A 26,543-nucleotide genomic window follows, 5' to 3' on the forward strand; every position below is an offset into this window, starting at 1 on the left:
ATTCTTGGCTGGGATTGACACTATTCCGTGGTGATTCATGCCCCATAGAAAGAGAATCGTGCTGCCTACCAGCATGGCTGCAGCAGTTGTGGCCACACCTTAAAGCAGCCACCCTGGGGATTCACTGCACCAACCAGCATGCCTGAAGCAACCACAGCCAGGCCTCTTAGCCAACCAGGCTGGAGGCTTACTCCACCCCTCCACTGTGCCCACAGCAGTAACAGCCAGGCATTGCAGCCAGTCCCACCCACCAGTGTGCCCCCAGCATTCATGACCCAGGCACAAGAGGGGAGCATGTGCAGCTACACAGAGGATACCCCTGAACCACCTGGTTCTAGTGACTGGGAAGCTTCTGGGCCCCAAAAGATACTTACTATATAAGACCACTACCTTCAAGACAGGGTAATGTAGCTGATCTTACTAATATATAAAAGCAGACACAGAGAATCAGACAAATTGAACAGAAGAATATGTCCTGAACAAAAGAATAAGATCAAACCTCACAAAAAGAACTAAACAAAAAGGAGTCAAGCAGTCTGCCAAATAGAGTTCAAAGTAATAGTCCTAAAGACGATCACTAAACTGGAGAGAAAAATGCATGAGCTCACTGAGAAATTTCATTAAAGAGATAGAACTACAAAAAAGATTTGGTGCTGAAGAATACTATACTAGGGAATCAACAGCAGATTAGAGGATGCAGAAGAACATATTGGTAAGCTGCAGGACAGGTAGTGGAAATCATCCAAGCTGAATGGCAGGAAGAAAAAAGAATTTAAAACATGAGGATATATGGGGGTGCTTGAGTGGCTCAGTGAGTTAAGCATCTAACTCTGCCTCAGGTCATAATCTCACAGTTCATAAGTTCAAGCCCCACATTGGGCTCTCCTGTCAGCACGGAGTCTGATTCAGATCCAGTCTCCCTCTCTCACTGTTTCCTCTGCACTCATGCATGCATTCTCCCTCTCTCAAAACTAAATAAACATTAAAAACAACAACAACAACAACCCAGGATATGTGAACAAGCCTCTGGGACAAAATTAAGCATACTAAATTCAAAGAAGAGAGAGAAAAGGCAGAAAACTTATTTGAAGAAATAATAGCTGAAAACTTACCAAATCTGGGTAAGCAAACAGACACCCAGGTCCATGGAACACAGAGAGCCCCAAAGAAGATGAACCTGAAGAGGTTCACACCAAAACACATAGTAATATGTAAATTGTAATATGTAAAAAAAACATAGTAAAATGTCAGATATTAAAGATAGGTCTTCAAACCAGCGAGAGAAAAGCAATTAGTTACATACAAAGGAATGCCCATAAGACTATCAGTTAATTTCTCAGCAGAAAGTCTGTAGGCCAGAAAAGAGTGGCATGATATATTCAGTGTATAAAAGGAAAAAACTTACAGCTATCAATACTATACCCAGCTAGGTTATTACTCAGAATTGAAGGAAACCCTGAAGAGTTTCCCAGATAAATAAAAGTTAAAGGAGTTTATCACCACTAAATCCGCCTTATGAGAAATGTTAAAGGGAACTCCTTAAGTGGAAAGAAAAGGCCATAACTAGAAGAAAATTATGAAAGGAACATATCACAGGTAAAGCAAACATAGTAAAAAGTAGTTAATCATTTATAAAGCCGACATTGAGATTAAAACTGAAAAGGATTAAAATCGGTTATATCTATAAAAGTTAGCCAAGGGATACACAAAATAAAAAGATATAAAACATGACTTCTTACTTGTAAAATGTGGAAGTGGGAGTAAAAATTTAGTGCTTTTAGAATGTATTCACGTGTAAGTGACTATCTATGTAATATAGACTGCTATATATGTTAGATTCTTATATATGAACTCATTGGTAACCACGAATCCAAAACCTGTAATACAGACAAAAATAGTAAATAATCCAAGTTTAACATTAAAGAATACCTTCAAACCATAAGTGAAGAGAGCAAGAGAAAAAGAAAGGAACAAAGAATTGCAAAAACAGGAAACAGTTAACAAAGTGGCAATAAGAATATGTCTATTAGTAATAAGTTTAAATGTAAGTGGGCTAAATGTTGCAATCAAAAGTCTTATTCAGGGTGGCTGAATGGATAAAAAATCTGTATCTATCTATATGCTACCTACAAGAGATTCACTTCAGATCTAAGGATACACAGACAGTGAAGGAATGGAAAAAGATGTTTCATGCAAATAGAAACCAAAAAAAGCAGAGATGGTTATTCTCAGACAAAACAGACTTTAAAACCATAAAAAAAAAAAAGACAAAGAAGGGCGTTACATAATGGTAAATGAGCAGTCCAGCAAGAAGTTACAACATTTGTAAATATTTATGCATGCAACATAGGAGCACCTAAGTATATAAAACAATTACTAACAGACCTCCAAGTAGAAATTGACAGCAATATAATAATAGTAGTGGACTTTAATACTTCACTTATGTCAGTAGCTGGATCATCCAGACAAAAAATTCATAAGGAAACATTGTCCTTAAACAGCACATTAGACTAGATATATTTATAGATAAATACAGAACATTCCATCCAAAAGTAGCAGAATATACATTCTTCCCAAGAGCACATGGAATGTATTTTAGCATAGATCATATTTCAGACCATGAAAAGTCTCAGTTTAAGAAGATTGAAGTAATACCAAGCATTTTTTATACCACAATGGTATGAAACTAGAAATAAATCACAAAATGAAAATTGAAAAAGACACAAATATATGGATATTAGACAACACACTACTAGACAGCCAATGAGTCAGTGAGGAAATCAAAAGATAAATTAAGAAATTACTTGAGACAAATGAAAATGAAGCAGAGCAAAATCTGTGAGATTCAGGAAAAGCAGTTCTAAGAGGGAAGTTCATAGTGATATAGGCCTACCTTAAGAAATAAGAAAAATCCCAAATAAACAACCTAACTTTATACCCAAAGGAATTAGAAAAAAGGGGAACAAATGAAAAACAGAGGTAGTAAAAGGGATGAAATAATAAAGATTAGAATGGAATAAAGAAAATACAGACTAAAAGGAAATAGAAAAAAATCAGTGAAACTAAGAACTCTTTCTTTGAAAAGATAAATGAAATTGATACTCCTTTAGCCAGATTCATCAAGGAAAAGAAAAAAGAAATAAAATCAGAAATGAAAGAAGGGAAGTAACAAGTAATACCAAAGATAATACAAAAGATTATTAGAGATTGCTATGAACAATTCTTTTCCAACAGATTGGACAACCTGAAAGAAATGGATAAATTCCTAGAAATATACAATCTACTAAGACTGAATCATAAAGAAATAGAAAATATGAATAGACCATTTGGTAGCAAGGAGTTTGGGTCTGTAATCAACCAACAAAAGTCCAGGACCAGTTGGGTTCACTGGTAAATTGTACCTCAAACTCTTCTCAAAAAATTGAGAAGAGAATGCTTCCCAATTAATTTTACAAGGCCAGCATTACCCTGATATCAAAACCGGAGAAGCATACCACACAAAAAAGAAAATTACAGGCCAATACCCTGATAAACACAGATGAAAAATATCCTCAACAAAATGTTAGCAAAATTAATTCAACAATGTATTAAAAAGATCATACACTGCGATCAAATGGCATTTATTGAAGGGGTATAAGGATGGTTTGACATCCTCAAATCAGTCTACATGATCTACCATGTATAACAAAGTAAGGATAAAAATCAGGATCATCTCAACAGATGCAGAAAAAGGATTTAACAAAATTCAAAATCCATTTATGATAAAAACTGTCATCAAAGCAAGTATGGAGGGAATGTACCCCAACATAATAAAGGCTATATATGACAAACCCACAAGTAACATCATACTCAACAATGAGAAGCTAAGAGTTTTTTTCTCTAAGATCAGGAAGAAGGCAAGGGTGCCCACTTTCAACATAGTATTAGTTAGGTATTTAGGCAAGAAAAAGAAATAAAATGCATCCAAATTAGAAAGGATGTAATCCAAATTAGAAGAAGTAAAGTTGTCATTATTTGGGGATAACATTTTATATATAGAAAACCCTAAAGACTCCACCAAGAGGTGTGAGAACTAAGAAACAATTTTAGAAAAGTTGCAAGATGCAAAATCAATATACAAAAATCTGTTGTTTTTATGTACTAACAACAGAGAAATTAAGAAACCAATCTCATTTAAAATTGCATCAAAAATAATAAAATATCTAACAATAAATTTAACCAGAGGCCGTTGAAGACCTGTACATTAGAAAGCACAAGATACTGATAAAAGAGACAGAAGAAGACACAATTAAATAGAAATTATTATATGTTCATAGCTTGGAAGAATTAGTATTGCTAAAATGTCTGTATTACCCAAAGCAGTTCATAGGTTTCAGTGCAATCCTTATCAAAATCCCAATCACATTTTTCATAGAAATAGAATAAATATTTCTGAAATTTATATGGAACCACAAGAGATCCTGAATATCCAAAGGAGTCTTGAGAAAGGGGAGCAAAGGTGAAGGCCTCAAATTTCAAACTATGTTACAAAGGTATGATCATTAAAACATTATGGTATTGGCATAAAAACAGATACCTAGATCTGTGCAACAGAATAGAGAGTACAGAAATAAACCCACATATATATGGCCAATTAACTTATGCCCAAGGAGGCAAGAATATACAGTGGAGAAAGCATAGTGCCTTCAATAGATGGTTCGGAAATACTGGACTAGTATCTTATTCTGTATACAAAAATTAACTCAATATGGATTAAAGAATGCAAGATTTGAAATCATAGAACTACTAGAAGAAAACATAGGCAGTAAGCTCCCTGAGATTGGTCTTAGTGATGTGTTTTTGTTTGGCTTTTTTTTTTTGCATCTGACTTTAAAGGGTAGGGGAACAAAAGCAAAAATAAATGGTACTACATCTAACTAAGAAGATGTTGAACAGCAAAGGAAACCATCAACAAAAGGAAAAGGTAGCCTATTGAATGAGAAGATATTTGGAAACCATATATCTAATGAGGGGTTAATATTCAAAATATATGAGGAACTCATACAATTCAATAACAAAATAAATCAATTCCATGAAAAATGGGCGTATTTCCAAAGAAAATATACAGATGACCAATCAGCACATGAAAAGATATTCAGCATCACTAATCATCAGGGAAATGCAGATCAAAACCACAGTGAGATATCATTGTTAGAATGGCTATTATCAAAAAGACAAAAAATAACAAATGTTAGCAAGGATATGGAGAAAAAGGATCCATTATGCCCCATTAGTAGGAATATAAGTTTGTGTAGCCACTCTGGAAAATAGTATGGAGGTTCCTCACAAAACTAAAAATAAAACTGTCATATAATCTAGCAGTTCTACATCTGGGTATCTGAAGAAACTGGAAACACTAATTTGAAAAGATATATGAACTCCTATGTTTATTGCAGTATTATTCACAATAACCAAGATATAAAAACAACCAAAGTGTCCATCTGTGGATGAATGGATAAAGAAGATGTTGGTAAGGGATGCCTGAGTGGATCAGTTGGTTGAGTGTCCCAACTCTTGATTTTGGCTCAGGTCCTGATCCCAGGGTTGTAGTTTGAAGCCCTATGTTGGGCTCCACACTGAGTGTGGAGCCTGCCTAAGATTCTCTGTCTCTCCCTCTTTTCTCTCCCCCATTTGCGTGTGCTCTCCAAAAAAAAGTTTTAAATGTGGTTTATATATATACAACAGATACAATTCAGGCATATGAAAAAATGAAATCTTGCCATTTGTGACAACATAGATGAAACTTCAGGATATTATGCTAAGTGAAATAAGGCAGAATAAGATGAATACCATATAATTTCATCTATATGTGAAAACTAAAAAGCAAAACAAAGAAGGAAAACAAAACTCACAGATGAAAAGAGTATAGTGGTGGTTGCCAGGGTTGGGGTTGGGGAGGGAATTAGAGAAGATTAAGAGGTATAAACTTTCAGTTATAAAGTAAGCTATGGGTAGCAGTGTATAGGGTGGTAACTAGAGCAACAGTACTGTATTACATTTATGTAACCTTTATATGGTGACAGGAAGAAACTAGACTTATAGTAGTGATCAATTCACAGTGCATATAAATACTGAATCATTGGGTTGTACACCAGAAGTTAATGTTATATATAAATTATACCTCATTTTTTTTAAAGGCATTGTTCTAATTCAGTAGTTTTGAGTCTAATGTCTATAGCATTAGATATTAGACAGAACCCCAGAGCAGTTCATTTATGTCTATTTGTGCTTTTTTGTTACCCTTTCAACATTTCCTTTATGTATGATTTATAATGTGCATAATGTAGTGCTATATATACTTTATAAATACATACATATGGTAGAATATATATGCTTGTAACTTTTTAAAGTAGGAGTACATAATAAAAATTTTTGAAGACCATATCTTTAATTAAATCACTCAAGTATCATTTCAGTATAATGAGCCCACTATGTGCTTATCTCTATCTTATAGGAACTGAACATTTATTATAGTTATTTTTACACAGGTCTATTTCACTATATCATTTGTGTATATATAGCAACCAAGTTTCAGGAATACTAAGCACTGCTCTATTTTGTTCTTGCTGAGAAAATAGTTTAAAACAAATTAGGTTCTCACAGTCCTCTTTGATCTTTCAGCAGCTTTTGATTTTAGACATGGGAGTCATTTCTAGTTCTAACCAAACCCATGTTTTTAACGTTTCTTCAAAGCTTGTGTTATAATACCCCTGCTGGAATCAGATTAGGTAACAGCCGTATTTTAGCAACTGAAATTCCAGGGTTAAAGAGAACTGAATTGTGTTCTCTCTTTATTAAACATAGCTAAATAATCTAATTCATTTTTGGTGATTTTGTATGTGCCTGACAGTCATAGTGATTGGAAAGACAAGCTGTTTCTCCACTCTCATGACAGTGCCTCTTTGAGAAATTAACAATCCTGGGAAGTTATAGAATAATTCATCCCCAGCATATTAGTGACAATCACTAATTGTTTTCTTCAGCAAACATTTCATAATAAAGGATTTTTGCATATTTCATTTATTCTTATTAAAGAGGATAAGGTTACCTCATAGAGTGTTGTAAGGAATAAATGAGTGAAAACAGTGTCTCACACATAGTAAGGTTCAGGAAATATTAACCATTGTTCTAGGGAAGAATAGTAATAAATAGCAGTGCTCCACTGGATGTCAATGCATAGTGACTTGAGAACTGGGGTCTTCCCTAGGTCCTCCTGCTGATTAGCTGTGTGGCTTTGTCCCTTTCCTATTTTTTTTCTTCATTTGTAAGATGATAATAATCACCTGTTGATTAAATTAAATTAGAAAATAAGGTGCTTATCACAGTGCCTGGCCCATAGGAACTTTTATTATAAGCCTTATGTTATAGCCTAGGAATTGCCAGTATTATTTTTTCTTAATTACAAACAGTAAAAATTCTGATGAGAGAGGTTGTTCAAATACCATTTTAAAGGCACAGGTACAAACAAACCCATAGGCATTTTGACTAAGTTTTATGTGCTTCTTTTTCTGCCTTTCTGAGGTTCATCAGTTTATCTTTAACCATTTACTGCTAGGAAACTAAGATACTAACTAAAACTCATTTGTTGTAGTGATTGAGTTATAGGTTTCTAGGCATCTCTTTCCTTTAAATGCCTTATGAATGCTTACTGTTTAATCTTTATTTTAAAGTTTATTTATTTATTTTGAAAGAGAGAGTGCTTGAGAGGAGGGAGGGCAGAGAGAGGGAGAGAGAGAATCCCAAGCAGGCTCTGCACTATCAGCACAGAGCCAGATGTGGGGCTCGAACTTATGAACCGTGAGTTCATGCCATGAGCTGAAAATCAATAGTCAGACTCTTAACTGACTGAATGACCCAGGTACCCCAAGTCACTGTTTAACCTTTTATTTAATTTTCCTTTTTTTGACATGGTTGGGGCCCCTAAGCTTTTAATACTTTATCTTGTTTTATCCTTCATGGAAATGCTGATTGTGAACATCATAGTACAATTACATTTTACCTAGACTGGATTGGAGTAAATACACTAACTAGTCGTTTAGCTTTAACATTTTTTTAAATGAGAAAATTATTATTGTATTTTTCTTTTTTAAAATCACATTATGGGGGCGCCTGAGTGGCTCAGTCGGTTAAGCGTCCGACTTCGGCTCAGGTCATGATGTCATGACTTGTGGGTTTGAATCCCGCCTCAGGCTCTGTGCTGACAACTAGCTCAGAGCCTGGAGCCTGCTTCGGATTCTGTCTCCCTCTCTCTCTGACCCTCCCCTGCTCACACTGTCTCTATCTCTCTCAAAAATAAATAAAACATAAAAAAAAATTGTTTTAAATAAAATCCCATTATGTAATGGACTAAACATGTTTTATGATATTTTTGTTTATTTATTTTTAATGTTTATTTCTGAGAGAGAGAGAGCATGAGCAGGGGAGGGGCAGAGAGAGAGGAAGACACAGAATCTGAAGCAAGCTCCATGCTCTGAGCTGTCAGCACAGAACCTGACATGGGGCTTAAATTCACACACCGCGATATCTTGACCCGAGCTAAAGTCGGACCGTTAACAGACTAAGCCACGCAGTGCCCTGTTTTGTGATATTTTTTAAAAATTAAAGTATTTTTGGGGTGCCTGGGTGGCTCAGTCAGTTAAGTGTCTGACTTCGGCTCAGATTATGATCTCACAGTTCATGGGTTTGAGCCCTGCATGAGGCTCTCTGCTGACAGCTAGCTCAGAAATGGAGCCTGCTTCAGATTCTGTGTCTCCCTCTCCCTCTCTGCCCCTTCTCCACTTGTGCTCTGTCTCTGTCTCTCTCTCTCAGAAATAAAGATTAAAAAAATTTTTAGATTAAAGTATTTTTTCCTTTTTGCCTCATGTTTACATGTTGTAATGTCTTCATCTGTGTGAAGATCTGTGATCTTCTTGCTCAACGTTCAGCATTATGTTTGGTATTAGGAGGCCTAATATTCTGTAAAGATGCAATGAGAATCTATTGACTAGAAGTTTTATTTGTTTAAAACAAACTCTAAAATTTCAAAGAAGTTGTAAATAGTTTCACCTCTATCTTAAATTTCTTTTTTTTTAAATTTCTTAAAAATTGTTCTTTGTTGTGTTAAGAACCTGCAATCTCAATGAGAGTATGAAGTTGCTGTGTTCACTTTTATATTTCAGTATCACTGGATATTGTCATTTTTTAATCCTTAATTAATTACTGAAATAAATAAAAATGTGTTAAGAGCTGACATTCTTTTAAAAAGTGAACTTATCAAAACTTTGGTCTATGTTTTAGAAAGAAAAGGAAAAAAAAAAAGAAGAGAAAAAGAGAGAAAAGGAACCAGAAAAGCCTACAAAACCTCTTACAACTGAAAAGGTAAAGTTTCTTTAAAAAAATCTATTAAGATTACCATCCTATTTTTGTATTCTTACGTGAATGTCTTTTGGGGATTTACAATGTGTGAATAATCATTCTGTCAGTAAGTATGTTTTGAATAAATATGTGTGCTAAGCATGTCCTTCTAGATTGTCTTATATAACTTTTAGTCACTTACATATATATGAATATAGATCATATGACCTCAAGGTCATTCTCTGTTAATGACATAAAGAATGGTGTTTTTAGTTTTCATGCACCGACTTGAGTGAAAGTTTAGAGAATGAAGAGATCATGCTTTAAGGGGCCTTCAGAAAAGACTCCATCCATAGGGATAAACATTTGAGGTAGATTTTGAATTGTAGGTAGGATTAAGGTTGAAGGCAAGAATATATCATTTGGAGAGAACACCTTGAGGACAGGCATAGAAACTAAAAATAGACAAAGTATATTTGAAAAAATAGTAGTGGAGTTTGAAGAAAGATGTATGTCTATATAAAGAAAAGTAGTGAAAAATAAGACTAGTATGGTAGATTGAGCTCAAATTGTAGAAGACTTTAAAGTCTGGGTTGATTGTTTTCTGGAGGAAAGACTATGGGCAACATTTCCAAGTTTATAAAGTAGAGATACACCTAATTCAGAATGGTTCTTTTGGAAGATTATTTTGGCAGCAGTGTACAAGATAGATGTGACTAGGCAAACTAGAGATAAAGAGACCATTAGCTTTTTATTTTTTGTTTATTTTATTTTTTTATTGAGAGAGCATACATGTTTGTATGCATGCAAGTGGTAGAGGAGCCAGAGGGAAAGAATCTTAAGCAGGCTTCACGCCCAGGGCACAGCCTGACTTGGAGGTCGATATAATGATCGCGAGTGCATGATCTGAGCTGATGTCAAGAATTGGAAGCTTAACTGAGCCACTACCCCAGATATTAGCTTTTTTTTTTTTTTTTTTAATTTTTTAAAATCCTTTTTATTTTTGAGATTGAGAGAGAGAGAGAGAGGAGAGGAGCAGAGAGGGAGGGAGACACAGAATCCAAAGCAGGCTTCAGGCTCTGAGCTGTCAGCACAGAGTCCAACTTGGGGCTCAAACTCATGAACCGCGAATTCATGACCTGAGCCAAAGTCGGGCGCTTAATGGACTGAGCAACCCAGGTGCCCCCAGAGCATTATCTTTTTAAAAGGCATTGGTTACATAATTATGGTAGCTTGGCTTTGAATGTGTTTGATAATGAAAATATGGAAACCTGGTAAAGGAATTATCAGTAAAGGGAACATCCTTGATAGTTGTTGAAATTTTGAAAACTGACCTAATGCATGCATAAATTACATATACCAGGTGCATCCATTTAAAGCATACAACACAGATACATACTGGTTCTTTGCCATTTATTTATTTATTTTAATTTTGCTTTTAATGTTTGTTTTTTTTTTTGAGAGACAGAACATGAATGGGGGAGGAGCAGACAGAGAGGGAGACACAGAATCCAAAGCAGGCTCCAGGCTCTGAGCTGTCAGCACAGAGTCCAACTTGGGGCTCGAACTCACAAAACTGTGAGATCGTGACCTGAGCCGAAGTCGGATGCTTAACCGACCGAGCCACCCAGGCGCCCCTATTTATTTAAGTTTATTTATTTTTGAGAAAGAGAAAGTGTGTGTGAGGGAGAGAGAGAGAAACACAAGCAGGCTCTGCGATGTCAGCATGGAACCCAGTGTGACACTTGAACCCATGGACCTCGATTGAGATCATGACCTGAACCAAAATCAAGAGTCTGTTGCTTAACTGACTGAGCCACCCAGACACTCCTCTCTCATTTATTAAAGCAATCTCTACCTTCAAAGAGTTGTAAACATGACTTCAGCACTTAAAATGTACCAAGTATCCCAAGACTCCTCAGTCCTTCCTATAGCAATCAAACTCTCCACTAACCTTTCACCTCCCTTCCTAGTGGTCTCTCTCCATTCTTTATACCAGTAAGATTTGTCCATTGTCACCTAAACATACTTTCTGTCTCTTCACTAAATTGCTTTGCCAAGAATGTCCTTTCCTTTCCCCACCTTTTACCTACAGTTTATTCATTCTGCATTTTCCTGAAGCGTCTCTAAATATCTCAACTAGATAACATTTTTCCCTTCCTCAGAATACTGGCAACATTGTCATACTTCCTATTTATATTATTGTTTAATTGTATTTTCAGATAAGTCTCCTTATCTAACAAAGATGCATAGATGTTTCTTGAGATTATGCATCAGTCAGATGGGGACCAAGTCTTATGTTTCTTTGTATTTCTAATGTTTTCTTGAGTGTAGTAGATCTTTAGGATAAATATATGTACATTGATTCATTGATGTTTTTCATCTCTTAGTGTTTTGATTCCAAGGTCATGCAGAACAATTAATAAACTGTGGCTTATTACTAAATTTGATTTATTAAGTATTAAGGTTGTTAAGACCTCTGCTAAATGGAATTCTTTGCCATATTTATTTGGAATACTTTTTAGTTAAAGTTAATTTTTTTGAGTATCACTTTGTTTTAATGATAGTTTAATGAATTAAATTCCTACCTTTCATCATATTAAATTTAGATGTTAAATATTACATTTTTTTGAAAGTTGTGATTAAGTTGGTAATTATAACTTTGTTACTTAAGTAGCTTTAATTCTCCTCTGGTAACTTTCTCTGTAGCATGCATCAGTAAGCTTTAAGAGAAATTTCTTACAATTTCCTTTTTCATTACAAAGGAATTTTAAAATCACTAGTAAATGTTATCTTTTTTCCCCCAGAAATTGGAAATATCAAAGTAGTTTTTGTGGTACTTGACAAAAATATATCTACTTTTAAAGTAGATCATTATCATTATTTATTTTCTCTCTTTAAAAAGACATTACCATTGAAATATAGTGAGCATTTTGATGTAGTGAAGTCATTTCGTAGCCTTGTATTAAATATTTGCCTTCTGTTGCTTCCTTTGAAAAAGGGCCACAAGTTACCTGAGAACTGAATTTGTGGGTTGGGAGCTTGAGAAGAGCAGTTCAGGGTGTGTGAACAGTGAGAATCTAGCCTGGTTCCAATATTATTTCCTTTTGATACTTAAGTTTTATTAAATTCAGTTCACACATCATCTGTTATTCTTCCTCAGCCTACATTAGGACTCCTGCTTTCAGGGTGCCTTGCTGAAAGAATAATCACATGGAAGGAAACACTTTAGTTTGTATCAAAATTTTGTGGTTAAGATAGTGCAGAGTGTATAAGAAGGAAGATATAGTTATTTTATTTTAATTTTATTTAATGTTTACTTTTTTGAGAGAGTGGAAGCAGGGGAGGGACAGAGAGAGAGAAGGGGACAGAGCATCTGAAGCGGGCTCTGTGCTGACAGCTTTGAGCCCAGTGTGGGGCACGAACTCATGAATCACACAATCATGACCTGAGCCAAAGCTGAACACTCAGTTGTCTGGCCCAGGTGCCCCAAGGAAGATATAACACATTTAGATGTGTTATATTTGGAGGGGGGCCTGAGTGCTCAGTCAGTTAAACATCTGACTCTTGGTTTCTGCTCAGATCATGATCTCACAGTTCGTGAATTTGAGCCCCACGGCAGGCTCCATGCTGATAGTGTGGAGCCTGCTTGGGATTCCCTCTGTCTGCCGCTACCCTGCTCCTGTGTGCGCACTCTCTATCCCTCTCTCTCTGTTTCTCTCTCTCTCTCAAAATAAATTAAACTTTAAAAAAGGCATAACAGTGGGAAAACTGAAAGGAAAATAGTACAAATAAAGCTTTATAGCATATAGGCATTTTCATATGTATATTTTCATACGTAGATAGGCATTTTTCTTTATATTCTCTATAAGCTGATATGTTAAACAAGCGTATATAATCTGCAGAGGAGAAATTAGCAGTAATATTGATGTAAGTAGTAGCAATAGTAGTCAGAATAAAATCATCAATATAAAGTAATAGTTGGCTTTATTAACTATCTCCTGTTTGCCAGGAACTTTACAAGTATACAATTTACGCATACGGTATACAGTTTACATATAAATTGACCACCCATGTATTCACCATCAAAGTCAGGAAGTAAACCATGGCCAGCACCCCAGAAACTGGCCCCACTCAATACGATTCCCAATAAAAAATCACTTCCCTTCTCCACAGAGGTGATAATTTCTTTGCATTTTAGAGATAGTTTATCTTCTATCTTTGCATTTCTAAGTAGTGTGCCTTTTTATTTTTTAAACATATGAATGAAGTGATATCACAAATACTCTTTTATATTTTGCTAATATATTTTTATATTTAGTCAACGTTTTATTTATAAAGGTTAATCATATTGTATTTAGTCATAATTATAGTTTATTCAGTTAATTGTTTTATAGTATTCCACTTTATATACATATGTTCATTGTTTTATTTATCCATTTCACTGTTGATAAACATTTGGATTATATCCAGGCTTTAGCTGTTATAAATAGTGCTACTGTGAACACTTTAGTACTTGTATCCAAGCATGCATTTCTTTAGGATATTTTTAGGAATACAGTTGTTGGGTCATAACCTATCTGTATCTAGAACTTAACTATATGATGAAACTGTTTTCCAAATTGTATGGTAATTATATTCTGGTCTTGCCACATTCTTTACAATGTGTGATGTTTTCAGAGATTTTACTATTTGCAGTCTGGTGAGAATGTAATGGTTTCCCATTGTATTTTTAATGTCAGTTTCCTTCATTACTAATTAGGTCAAGTGCCTTTTTCATGATAAAGAACATCCTTGTCTTATTTCTGACATAAAAGGGAAAGCTTTCAACTTTTCACCTGTGTGCTAACTTTATTTCTCACAGAAAACTACAGTTATTGTTGGTGGTCCCATTTTATAAGTGGAAGAGCCGAAACTCAGAAAGAATATATGATTTGCTTAATGTCACCTAGTTTTAGTCAATTTGGAAAAAGAATTTTACTTCTTTTTTTAAGGCAGCACATATTAAACTTCATCTCTTATCTCTTCATGTGTTTAAAAGAATGAGGCTTGGTAGTTATTTATTCTAGAATACTTTCTCTAAATGCACTTAATAAGCTATTAAAGTTATTACTAAGGTTCTTGACACATAGCCATGATAATAAATGGTTACTTAAAAATAACTTAATTTGGGGGTTAGAAGGAACCTTACTACTCTAGTCCAAATCCCTTATTTTATAAAGAAGTAAGCTAAATCCTAGAAGGACCCCAAGTCACCAAGAAGTAACTTAATCAGTATGAACAGTTGTTGACAGCTCAGAGATTTGAAACAGCTCTTCTGACTTAAGTCCCAAGTCATGTGTATGACATATATGTCTTCAGGTTTCTTTCGTGTTGTAATTTTTAGTTCCTTTTTTTTTTTTTTAATATTTTTATTTATTTCTAGGAGAGAGAGAGAGAGACAGCGTGAGCAGGGGAGGGTCAGAGAGAGAGGGAGACACAGACTCCGAAACAGGCTCCAGGCTCCGAGCTGGCAGTCAGCACAGAGCCCGACGCGGAGCTCGAACCCACGAACCGCGAGATCATGACCCAAGTGAAAGTCGGACGCTTAACCGACTAAGCCACCCAGGCGCCCCTGTAATTTTTAGTTCTATTGTATGCCCTACATCGATTTATAACAAACTGTCCAGGGTTCCTTAAAAAAGAACTGTGTGTTTTTATGTAATCTCCTCCCATGTTATCCTGACTAGTGAATTTATAACTTTTATTTATTTGTTAGCCTGTAGTAGGGCTTCTTTCTTCTTTAAATAAACTTCTTTTCCTTGAGCATTCTATTTCTTTTGTTTATATTGTATTTTGTACATATTTAAATCTTACTGAGGTTTACATTTTTTGTGGTATGTATCTGTTACTAGCAGGGTCAGCTGAAGCCCAATTTGCTTTCTTTTCTAAGGGGAGAAAGATAAAACCTAAACATTTAATGAATCAGGTGATTAATAGGGTAGATGCTTTTGACATTTAAATAGATATCCTTTGTGCTTTAGATATTCTGCTAGAAAAATGTGTGTAGATTTGACTCTAAGATAATATTGTCATGCATTTGACATTTCTTTTTCTTTTAAAATGTTTATTTTGAGAGAGCGACCAAGCAAGAGTGGGGGAGTAGCAGAGAGAGCATCCCAGGCAGGCTCCATATTGCTAGCACAGAGCCTGACGCAGGGCATAATCTCACGACTAGGAGCTCAGGACCTGATCCAGTATTAAGAGTTGGATGCTTAACCTCCTGAGCCACCTAGGCATCCCACATCTGACATAATCTAATTCATTTAGTTTAAATTTATCTACTAGGCTCTCTCCCAAGTAGCCAATGATCTATAAATATGTTCATGTAGATGAGAAGTAGTCTTATAGTATAGGAATGTATATGAGTTCTTCTTCGGTTATTCAGTCTTAATTTCTCCTTTGCAAGCTTCTAAGTTTTATAGTTTTTCTTTTTTAAAAGATCTTCATGTCAAAATATGGAAAATGGGCAAATTGTCAATTCCTTGGTGGTGGTGGTGGTGGTGGTGGTAATCCCTTTTAACATAATTGCCAGAATGCTTCTGGTTTTATTGCTAATTATTACAACCCATCATATGGGTTATTAGGGGTCAAGTTCTGAAACTTTGAATTGAATGGCAAAAAATCTTTAATGTAGAGTGAGCAAACTTTTTTTTATAAAGAACCACATAGTAAATATTTTAGACTGTAGACCCTAAGGTATCTTTCACAGCTACTCAATTCTTTCTTTGTAACACAAAAGTAGTAAATGACATGTTCCAATAAAACTGTACTTACAGAAACACTCAGCTGAATTTGTTGAGAACCTTCTCTCTCTGCCTCCCCAATAACTGAGAATTAGTTGCAGTGGAAGAAGCAGAGTCAGGAAGAGAGCCAGATTCAAGTCCTTGGTCTGTGGTTAACTGTCTCCTTGGCAAAGTCAGTTAACTATAGAATGTCCTGTTCTTTATTAATGACAAGGTTTCATAAACGATCTCTAGAGGTCCTCTTGGTAATAATAGCCTTAAATTTAGAATTATTCCATCTGCTAAACACTGGGACAGTTTCCAAAAGTCATTTGAAAATATCCTTAAAAATGTCTTTCAGCACTCTTCAGAGCTGGTCTTTAGTCAGCGATTTCTCCATATCATATTGACTATATCAGACTAGTTTTTCACCCACCATAGTTCTGATCTCTTAATCAGTTATTTTACTTTCAAAACACAAAGTCTAATTTAGGAGGCATGGTAGTAATTCCTAACGCAAGTTACCTTTGTATTGATACAGAACATACGTATCACGTATGTATATAAAATTTGGAAACAATTATAATGTATTTAGGTATTATTTCTGTTTAAATATTTATCTAAGTGTTATCACACCATTGTATCTTTTTTTTTTTTAGTTTTTATTTCAATTCCAGTTAGTTAACATACAGTGTAATGTTAGTATCAAGGGTACAGTAGACAAATGCCAGATGATTGCACCATTGTTTTTATATGCAGTGGATATATTAACAGTAATTTAGATTGTTCTATCAAAGAGAAGATATTATATTTTCATGGACTTTTCTTAAAGTTCCTCTCTGAGGTAATTATAATGAGAGAACACAATTATGTACCTATCCTGGAATATTTTTATAGTTTTATGAACTTAAAATTCTCTTATTGTTCAGTTTCCTTTTTTTTAATTTAAATTTTAGTTAACATACAGTGCAATAATGGTTTAAGTAGAAATCAGTGATTCATCACATACAGTGCCTAGTGCTCATCACAAGTGCCTTCCTTAATATCTATCATCCATTTAACCTGTCTCCTATCCACCTTACTCGATCAACCCTCAGTTTCTTCTCCATCGTTGAGGGTCTCTTGTGGTTTGTTTCATGCATTTTGTTTCTTAATTTCCACATATGAGTGAAATCATATGGTATTTGCCTTTCTCTGGCTGACTTATTTTGCTTAGCATAAAATATTTTAGCTCCATCCACATCATTGCAAATGACAAGATTTCATTCTTTCTGGTGGCTAAGCAATATTCCATTGTATATATGTACCAGCTGTTCTTTATACATTCATCAGTCAATGGACATTTCAGCACTTTGCATAATTTAGCTCTTGTTGAGTGTGTTGCTGTAAACATTGAGGTGAATGTAACCCTTTGAATCTGTATGTTTTTATCCTTTGGGTAAATACCTAATAGTGCAGGTGCTGGATCATAGCATAGTTCTATTTTTAGTTTCTTGAGGAACCTCCATACTGTTCTTTAGAGTGACTGTTCCAGTTTGCATTCCCACCAACAATGCAAGAAGATTCCTCTTTAATCACATCTTTGCCAACACCTGCTGTTTCTTGTTTTGTTTACTTTTTGCCATTCTTACAGGTCTGAGGCAATATCTCATCATAGTTTTGATTTGTATTTCCCTGATGATAAGGAATGTTGAGCATCTTTTCATGTGTCTGTTAGGTATCTGGATGTCTTCTCTAGAAGAGTGACTATTCATGTCTTCTGCCCATCTGTTTACTAGGTTATTTGTTTTTTGGTGGTTGAGTTTGATAAGTTCTTCATAGATTTTGGATTGATATTAACTGTTTATCAGAAATGTTGTTTGCAAACATCTTCTCCCATTCTGTAGGCTCTCTTTTAGTTCTCAATCGTTTCCTTCCCTGTGCAGAGCTTTTTATCTTGATGAAATCCCAGTAGTTCCTGTTTGCTTTTGTTTCTTTTGCCTTTGGCAACATGTCTGTTAAGAAGTTGCTGCAGCCGAGGTCAAAGTGGTTGCTACCTGTATTCTCCTCTAGGATTTTGATAGTTTCCTGTCTCATATTTAGGTCTTTCATCTGTGTTAAATTTACTTTTGTGTATGATGTAATAAAGTGGTCCAGTTTCATTCTTTTGCATGTCGCTGTCCAATTTTCCCAACACCCTTTATTGAAGAGACTGACTTTTTTCCATCAAATATTCTTTCCTGCTTTGTCAAAGATGAGTTGACTATATAGTTGTGGGTCCATTTCTGGATTCTCTTTTCTGGTCCATTAATTCTGTGTATCTGTTTTTGTGCCAATACCATACTGTCTTGATGACTACAGCTTTAATATGGCTTGGAATCTAGAATCGCGATGCCTCCAGTGTTTTCATTTTGAGGGTTGCTTTGGCTATTTAGTGTCCTTTGTGGATCCATACAAATTTTAGGAATGTTTTTTCTAGCTCTGCAAAAAATGCTGGTGGTATTTTGATAAAAAATGCATTAAATGTGTAGATTGCTTTGGGTAGCATAGACATTTTAACAATGTTTGTTCTTCCAATCCATGAGCATGGAATGTTTTTCCATTTCTTTGTGTCCTCTTTAATTTCTTACATCATTGTTTTATAGTTTTCAGAGTATAGATCTTTTTACCTCTTTAGTTAGTTTCATTCCTAGGTGTCTTATTGTTTTGCGTGCAGTTGCAAATGGGATCGATTACTTGATTTCTTTTTCTTGTTACTGCTGTATAGAAATGCAACATGTTTATGCATGTTGATATTATATCCTGTGATTTTTCTGAATTTATGTATTCTAGCAATTTTCTGGTGGAGTCTTTCAGGTTCTCTACACAGAGCGTCATGTCATGTCATCTGCAAAGTTTGACTTCTTTCTTGCCAATTTGGATGGCTTTTATTTCTTTTTCTTTGATTGCTGAGGCTAAGACTTCCAGTGCTGTGTTAAATAGTAATGGTGAGAGTGGACACCCTTGTGTTGTTCCTGACCATACGGGGAAGTGCTCTCAGTTTTTCCCCACTGAGGATGATACTAGTTGTGGGTCTTTCATATATGGCCTTTGTGTTGTTGAGGTATGTTCCATCTATCCCTGCTTTGTTGAGAGTTTTATCCAGAATGGATACTGTATTTTGTCAAATGCTTTTTCTGCATCTGTTGAGGGGATCATATGGTTCTTATCCTTTCTTTTATTAATGTGGTATATAATGTTGATTGATTTGTAAGTATTGAACTAGACCTACAACCCAGAAATAAATCCCCCTTGATCATGGTGAATAATTCTTTGGATGTACTGTTAAGTTTGATTGGCTAGTATTTTGTTGAGAATTTTTGCATCCATGTTCATCAGAGATGTTGGTCTGTTATTCTCCTTTTGAGTGGGGTCTTTGGTTTTGAACTCAAAGTATGCTGGCTTTATAGAATGAGATTGGAAGTTTTCTTCTGTTTCTCTTTTTTGGAACAGTTTGAGAAGAATAGGTATTAATTCATATTTAAATGTCTGGTAGAATTACTCTGAGAATCCATCTGGCCCAGGACTCTTGATTTTTGGGAGATATTTGATTCCTGATTTTTTTTTTTTTTGCTGGTTATGGGTCTTTTATTAAAATTATTTTGTTTTATTTACTTAATTTATTTTAGTTGAAGAGTACAAGTTGGGGAGAGGGTTAATGGGAGTGGAGAGAGAGACAGAGAGAGAGGGAGAGAGGGAGTGAGTGAGTCACTCTTAAGCAGGCTCTATGTGGGGCTTATTCCCATGACCCTGGGATCATGACCTGAGCTGAAATCAGGAGTCAGACACTCAGCAGACTGAGCCACTCAAGCACCACTGTTTCTTTATTAAGTACAGTATTACCTATTCAATAGAAAAAAAAATGCAGACAAGCAAAACATTTAAAAAACATGTAATTTCTCATAGACCCTCTATCCAAGGATGACTGTTATAAACAATTTACATGATAATTTTTAATGTACATTTATTTTTGAGAGAAGGAGAGAGACAGAGAGCAAGCAGGGGAGGGCAGAGAGACAGTGGGGACAGAGGATTGGAAGCATGCTCAGGACTGACAGCAGAGAGCCTGAACTCATGAACTGCAAGATCATGACCTGAGTTATTTTGGCACCCCCAATTTGTGTTATAATTTTCTATGCCTGTGTACATATGTGTGTATATACTTATTGGTATATCCCTTGGGGGGATACTTTAGTTTAAAAGAGAATATTGACAATGGCATGTGATCCCCAGAGTATGTGTTATATAATTTTTTAAATGTAAGACTTAAAAAGTATTTCTTGCGAAGAAGATATTTGCCACTGGCTTCTTGAAAGTCATGAAAGAAAAATCAGTTCACAAAGTTTATCAATGTAGAATAAAAAAAATCCCAGAAAGTTCTCTAGAGAAGCAGTAATATATGGGAAAAAGATGGCTCCTACTTTTAATAATACTATCATTAAAAAGTTTTTCTCAAGATCTGAAAAGTATTTGACTATTAAGATCGTATAAATGGAGAGTGATTTCTTAAATTAGTTGGTAAAGGAACCAAGCAGCAAAGTTGCTTTTTTGGACCACATCTTTTATGTTACTAAAACTTAAAAATACACTTTTACTTGCTAAATATAAGTGATTTAATCTTCCAATATATGCAAAAAGCACAATTGCTAATCTTTTGAACTTGAAATTTCAGTACAACTATGTAAAAATAAGCAGCAGTTGTAAATCATAGAAATTGTTCTTAGTAAAACATTAAAGCTAAATTAAGTGGTTCATTGCCAGATGCTATATTGGTAGGTTTTATTTTTAGCAATCTGACTGAGACATTTTCAGCCACCAAGCTCTCAAATGTAATTAAAGCTAAATACACCTTGTGATATATGAGTGCTTTTGAGAATAAGATATATCCAGTATTTAATGTTTTTATAGAGATCATGGAAACATATGGTCTAGGTGAATAAGCATAGCAGATGTCTCACAAAGTATTTTTTTTTAAAGAATTTTTTTAATGTTTTATTTATTTCTAGGAGAGAGAGAGACAGCGTGAGCAGGGGAGGGTCAGGGAGAGAGGGAGTCACAGACTGAAACAGGCTCCAGACTCTGAGCTGGCACTCAGCACAGAGCCCGATGCAGGGCTTGAACCCACGAACTGCGAGATCATGACCCAAACGAAAGTCGGACGCTTAACCGACTAAGCCACCCAGGTGCCCCTCACAAAGTATTTTTATAAGTGGGTTTGAAAGATTCCCTACATTTTCCACAAATTATTTTATTCCCTGCTTAAGGCTCAACCTTAAAGAGTAGTTTGATAGTAATGTTTTGTTTGTAGATTTAAAAAACAGTAATAGGTGCAGTATCAATGTACATTAGGCTTAGAAAGCATTTTAGTGCAGTTTCTGTTATCTAAGTTTTATTAAGGTATAGATTGCTAGTTGCTATTGACAACTTCCTATCTTTGTTTAGCTATTAAGTACCTTTTTAAAAATTAGTATTTTCTCAATGAAAAAGAAAAGTCACAGTGCCATGCCTAAGTAAAAGGAAATCATATGTTCTGTGTAAAAAATTTATAGTTACTATTCATTAACCAAGAAAAGGGTAGATAAAAAACTTACTGGATTTTTAATAGCCTCTCCCTTTTGCCTCCCTATAGTATCCATACCATATGTTTTAAAACTTTTTAAAAAATACTTATTTCTTTTTGGGGAGACAGAGAGACAGAATGCAAGCAGGGGAGGGGCAGAGAGAGGGAGACACAGAATCTGAAGCAGGCTCCGAGCTGCCAGCAGAGCCTGATTCAGGCTTGAACCCACGAAGTGCAGGATCATGACCTGGACTGAAGTAGGATGCTTAACTGACTGAGCCCCACAGGTGCCCCCATACCATATATATTTTTAATAAGTTAAAAAACATGCATAAGGAAAAAGAAAAAAATAATAATCACCACACATCTGACTAGCTAGAAAAAATTATCACTAACATTTTGATGTTTATCTTTCCTGATTGTTTCCTATTGAAATATGTGCATGGGGGCACCTGGGTGGCTCAGTTGGTTAAGCGTCTGACTTCAGCTCTGGTCATGATCTCATGGTTCGTGGGTTTGAGCCCCGTGTCGGGCTCTGTGCTGACAGTTAGCTCAGAGCCTGGAGCCTGCTTCAGATTCTGTATCTCCCTCTCTGCCCCTCCCCTGCTCACGCTGCCTCTCTCTCTCTCTCTCTCTCTCTCTCTCTCAGCAATAAGTAAAACATTAAAAAAAAATATGTGCATTTACATGGGACCATACTGTACATAGTATTTTGTCATCTCTGTTCCTCTGTCATTTAACGATGTCTTGTTAAATCTTGAATATTCTTTCTTCTTGATAAATACACACATGTTTTTTAAATCTTTAATAACATTCCATTGAATGGATATATAGTAATTCTTCTGAGTACAGTAAGATTCTTTTAAAAATGTGTCTCTTGAGTTTGGGCGCCTGGGTGGCTCAGTGGGTTAAGCATCTGACTTCATCTCAGGTCATGATCTCATGGTTTGTGAGTTTAAGTCCTGCATCAGGTTCTGTACTGATAGCTTGGAGCCTGGAGCCCATTTTGGATTTTGTGTCTCCCTTTCTGCTCCTCCCCTGCTCTCTCTGTCTATCTCCTTCAAAAATAAATAAACATTCAAAAGAAAAATGTATCTCTTGAGTAATGAAAACATGTATATATAGTCAATGTACACCTATGTGATAATTTCTTAGGATCAGTTTTTAAAACTGGAATTGCTAAATCAAGGAATATGGACTTGTAAAAAGTCTTTTGAAAAATATTAACAAATCCTTTGAAAATAAAGATGGAAGAATTTAGACTTGGTTAGAAGACTTTAATTTGATTCTCAGTTCTGCTATTTTCTAAATATCTGAACATTCTGAGCTCAGTTTCCTCAAAAATATATCTATCAATTCACTGGGCATTTTATTTTTTTAATTTTTTAATGTTTTTATTTATTTTTGGAAGAGAGAGAGTGTGAGTAGGGGAGGGTGGGGGGAGGGGAGAGAGAGACAGAGAATCCAAAGCAGGCTCCAGGCTCTGAGCTGTCACCACAGAGCTTGGCATATGACTTGAACCCATGAGCCATGAGATGACCTGAACTGAAGTTGGATGCTTAACTGACTGAACCACCCAAGCATCCCAATTCACTGGGTGTTTTAGTATCTACCACATACCAAACACTATTTTAGGAACTAGAGCTAGTGGTACAGGAATGTCCTGTGTCTTCTAGGATTGTCCTAACAATCCAGAATGTCTTCAGACATTGCTGGATGTCTCCTGTGGACAAAATTGCTTCTCCTTTCAGAATCACTAATTCACATTCTGTATCCATGAAACTGGGTCTTGATACCATTTTCATCTTCTAGAATATTACTTTTGTAGTAGTTACAAATATTTGTCTAGGACAACATCTAAACTTGTAATGCCCTGGAAATAGTAAAGCATACTTTCCTGATATACTTGTTTGCTGTTTTTTAATTAAAAAATAATTCTCTAAGAGCATAGAAACTCCCAAGAAAAGTTTCAAAACCTATTTCTTAATTAATTTAAAGATCGTTTCTTTACATTCACTTTGTTTCTTCTTTTTCTTTACCTTATTTGTTTTTAAACATTTCTAGTTTGCATGCTTTTTTAAAAAAATTTTTTTTAATGTCTATTTTTGAGAGAGAGAGAGAGAGAGAGCGCAGCGGGGGAGGGTAAAGAGAGAGGGAGACATAGAATCTGAAGTAGGTTCCAGGCTCCAAGCTGTCAGCACAGAACCCAACATAGGGCTTGAACTCACAACCCATGAGATCAACTTGAGCCAAAGTCAGACACTCACTGACTGAGCCACCCAGGCGTCCCTTCTTTACCTTATTTATTCCTTAATTCATCTGGTGGCATTTGACTGTAAGCAGTATCGTCTGACTAGAAAGTAAAAAAACTATGCAATGATAAAGGGACAAGGTATTTCTCCACTCACATGGGAGGCATTCATGCACTGATTTTTAAAGGGTATTCACTTATATGTATAAAAGGAATCCCTGGCCTTGGGGTTTCCAGCTCTCCCTGTTTTGTGGCCTATCAAAAGATGGCTGTTCACATCTCTTTTAGAGTTCATTCTTGCCTTGATTTATAGCCGCCTGCTACCATCCTGGCATCATCATTATTATTATAGTTAATATTATTAGCTGTGGATCTAGAGAAATACTTTTTTTTTTGGTAGCAATGGTAAACATTCTTGAGTTATTACTCTACAAATATCCTGAGTGGTTTTTATTTGTAGATGATGAAAACAAGTCTCATCATTTCATAGTTACTACATGGTAGGAACATCCTTAGGATCTGATGAGGACATTGGTATGAATATCCTTAGGATCTGATGAGGACATTGGTAGCATAACCTTATAGAGATGACTATGCAGTCTGTTTTTTCCTGTCTGTACCCTGTACTCTCCAGACCTTTCATCATTTGAAACTTTACCTTTTAGCTTCATAGGCTGTACAGCTTTGATCAGATATCATTAGAACCTTGAGGTATGCTCTATATTTTACATCCTCTTTCTTCAGTTCACCTGAATTCCTGTTCTCTGAGGGTGCCATCTGACTTCTTAATCTCATCCACACCCAGCCCCTCCTCACTTATAAAGCATGCTGGCCAAGTGGGAGTTCTGTTCTGGCTACCATGATATTCTGATTTAAATGTAAGGTTGGGGGCGCCTGGGTGGCTTAGTCGGTTAAGCGTCCGACTTTCGCTTAGGTCATGATCTCGCGGTTCGTGGGTTCGAGCCCCGCATCGGGCTCTGTGCTGACTGCCAGCTCAGAGCCTGAAGCCTATTTCAGAGTCTGTATCTCCCTGTCTCTCTGACCCTCCCCTGCTCACGCTGTCTCTCTCTCTCTCTCCTAGAAATAAATAATAAAAAAAAAAAAATATTTAAGTGTAAGGTTGATAAAAGTAATCTTACAATGGATTTGGGGTGACAGTTTGGTTACTTTCAAGTATATTAAATGCTACCACTGTTTTGCATCCAGATATTTAGTGAATAAGTGAGAGAGAGAGATTTAGAAAGATACCTTGAAAAATTTCTGGAAGTATTTGGATTGAAGGTAGCAACTGTCACTAGGATCTCTGCAGTGTTTAGTCACACCGACGGGTTGGAAGAAATAGAAAAATGATGAAAACTGAGCTTACCGTCAAGAATCTTAAAACTCAGAAAGAGCAAGTGATTGAAAGGAGAAATGATATGAAAAATAACATTAACAAAAGGCTGATACAGTACAACAGGAGAGGTGTAGAGTTACAGAAGTGAGAAATAACATGTTGGAATGAGTAGGAAAGTCTTCATGGCAGTGGTTACATTTGACATGAGCTTTTGGAAGATTGTGAGGAAAGAGGAGGAAAGGGTAATAAACAGAGGGAATAGCATGAAAAAATGACAAATTGTAAGGCATGTTTTGGCAGTAATAATCTGGTTTAAGCGAAGTGTAGGACAATAATGGGGTATAAGACAAAGATAATATTGAGAAAACCTTAAGTTTCTTGATAAACAGTATATCACTTCTGATTTTGAATACGGAAGTATATTGATTTGAGCAGTTATTTAATAAGATGATACTGGCTGCAGAATGTAAGATGTACTAAAGGAAAGAGCAGGAATGAGCTATAGTCCAAGCCAGAGATTATTGAGGTTTGAATGTAGAGTGCTATCTTTATAAAAGTAAATTAGCCTGCATCATTTCATCCGTATATATTTCATTATATATGGATTCATTATATATCTAAAAGATAAAGTCTCTTTAAAAACACCAATCAAGTGCCATCACATATACTATAAGACAAGAGTCATTCTCTATTATTCATTAAATATCTTATAGTGTTCAGATTTCTAATTACCTCCTATAAGTCATAATTTTTTTCTCAGTTTGCTAGTTTGTATCAAAATGCAGATCAGATTGGTATGTCTTTGAAGCTTTTTAAACTAGTTATTCCTTCTTCACCTCTTCTTTTTTCCTTGTAGTTTACTTACTGTGGGGGAAAAGGGTGTCTTTTTCTTCCCACAATATGAATTTTGCTGATTTGCATCTCCATAGTTCTTTTGGCCTTTGTATTTCCTATAATTAGGTAGTTGGATGCCCATTTTATTTTTTAAGATTTATAGTTATAATTTTTTTTCATCAGGAAATAATATTGGCTGTTTCTCCTTTTGAGATGTTAGCCCATTTACCTTAATACCTATTTCCAGGAATTTATTAGAGGCTGCAAAATGGTGATATCCTAGTTCTGTTATTTCTTTTTCATTTAGCAATTGAAATACTTCTAATTTTGGTTACCTAGTTGTATAATTCATATAAGAAAGGCAGCTTCATTCTTTCCCTTAATCTAACAGTTTTTAAAATAATGAGT

At 35.4% G+C, this 26,543-nt stretch overlaps 1 protein-coding gene across 2 annotated transcripts in view; it reads left to right on the forward strand.

Annotated features, from left to right (window-relative positions):
• Window positions 1-26,543, forward strand: part of SMAP1 (small ArfGAP 1) — a 181,663-nt gene that overhangs the window by 99,082 nt on the left and 56,038 nt on the right. For both annotated transcript variants that reach the window (XM_039245811.1, XM_039245810.1), the window contains one exon: window positions 9,316-9,396. In XM_039245811.1, coding sequence (XP_039101742.1) covers window positions 9,316-9,396 — 81 coding nt within the window. The remainder of the gene's footprint in view (window positions 1-9,315; window positions 9,397-26,543) is intronic.

The sequence above is a fragment of the Hyaena hyaena genome, unplaced genomic scaffold (genome assembly GCF_003009895.1).
Source record: "Hyaena hyaena isolate Hyena2069 unplaced genomic scaffold, ASM300989v1 scaffold_271, whole genome shotgun sequence".
NCBI classification, from domain to species: domain Eukaryota; kingdom Metazoa; phylum Chordata; class Mammalia; order Carnivora; family Hyaenidae; genus Hyaena; species Hyaena hyaena.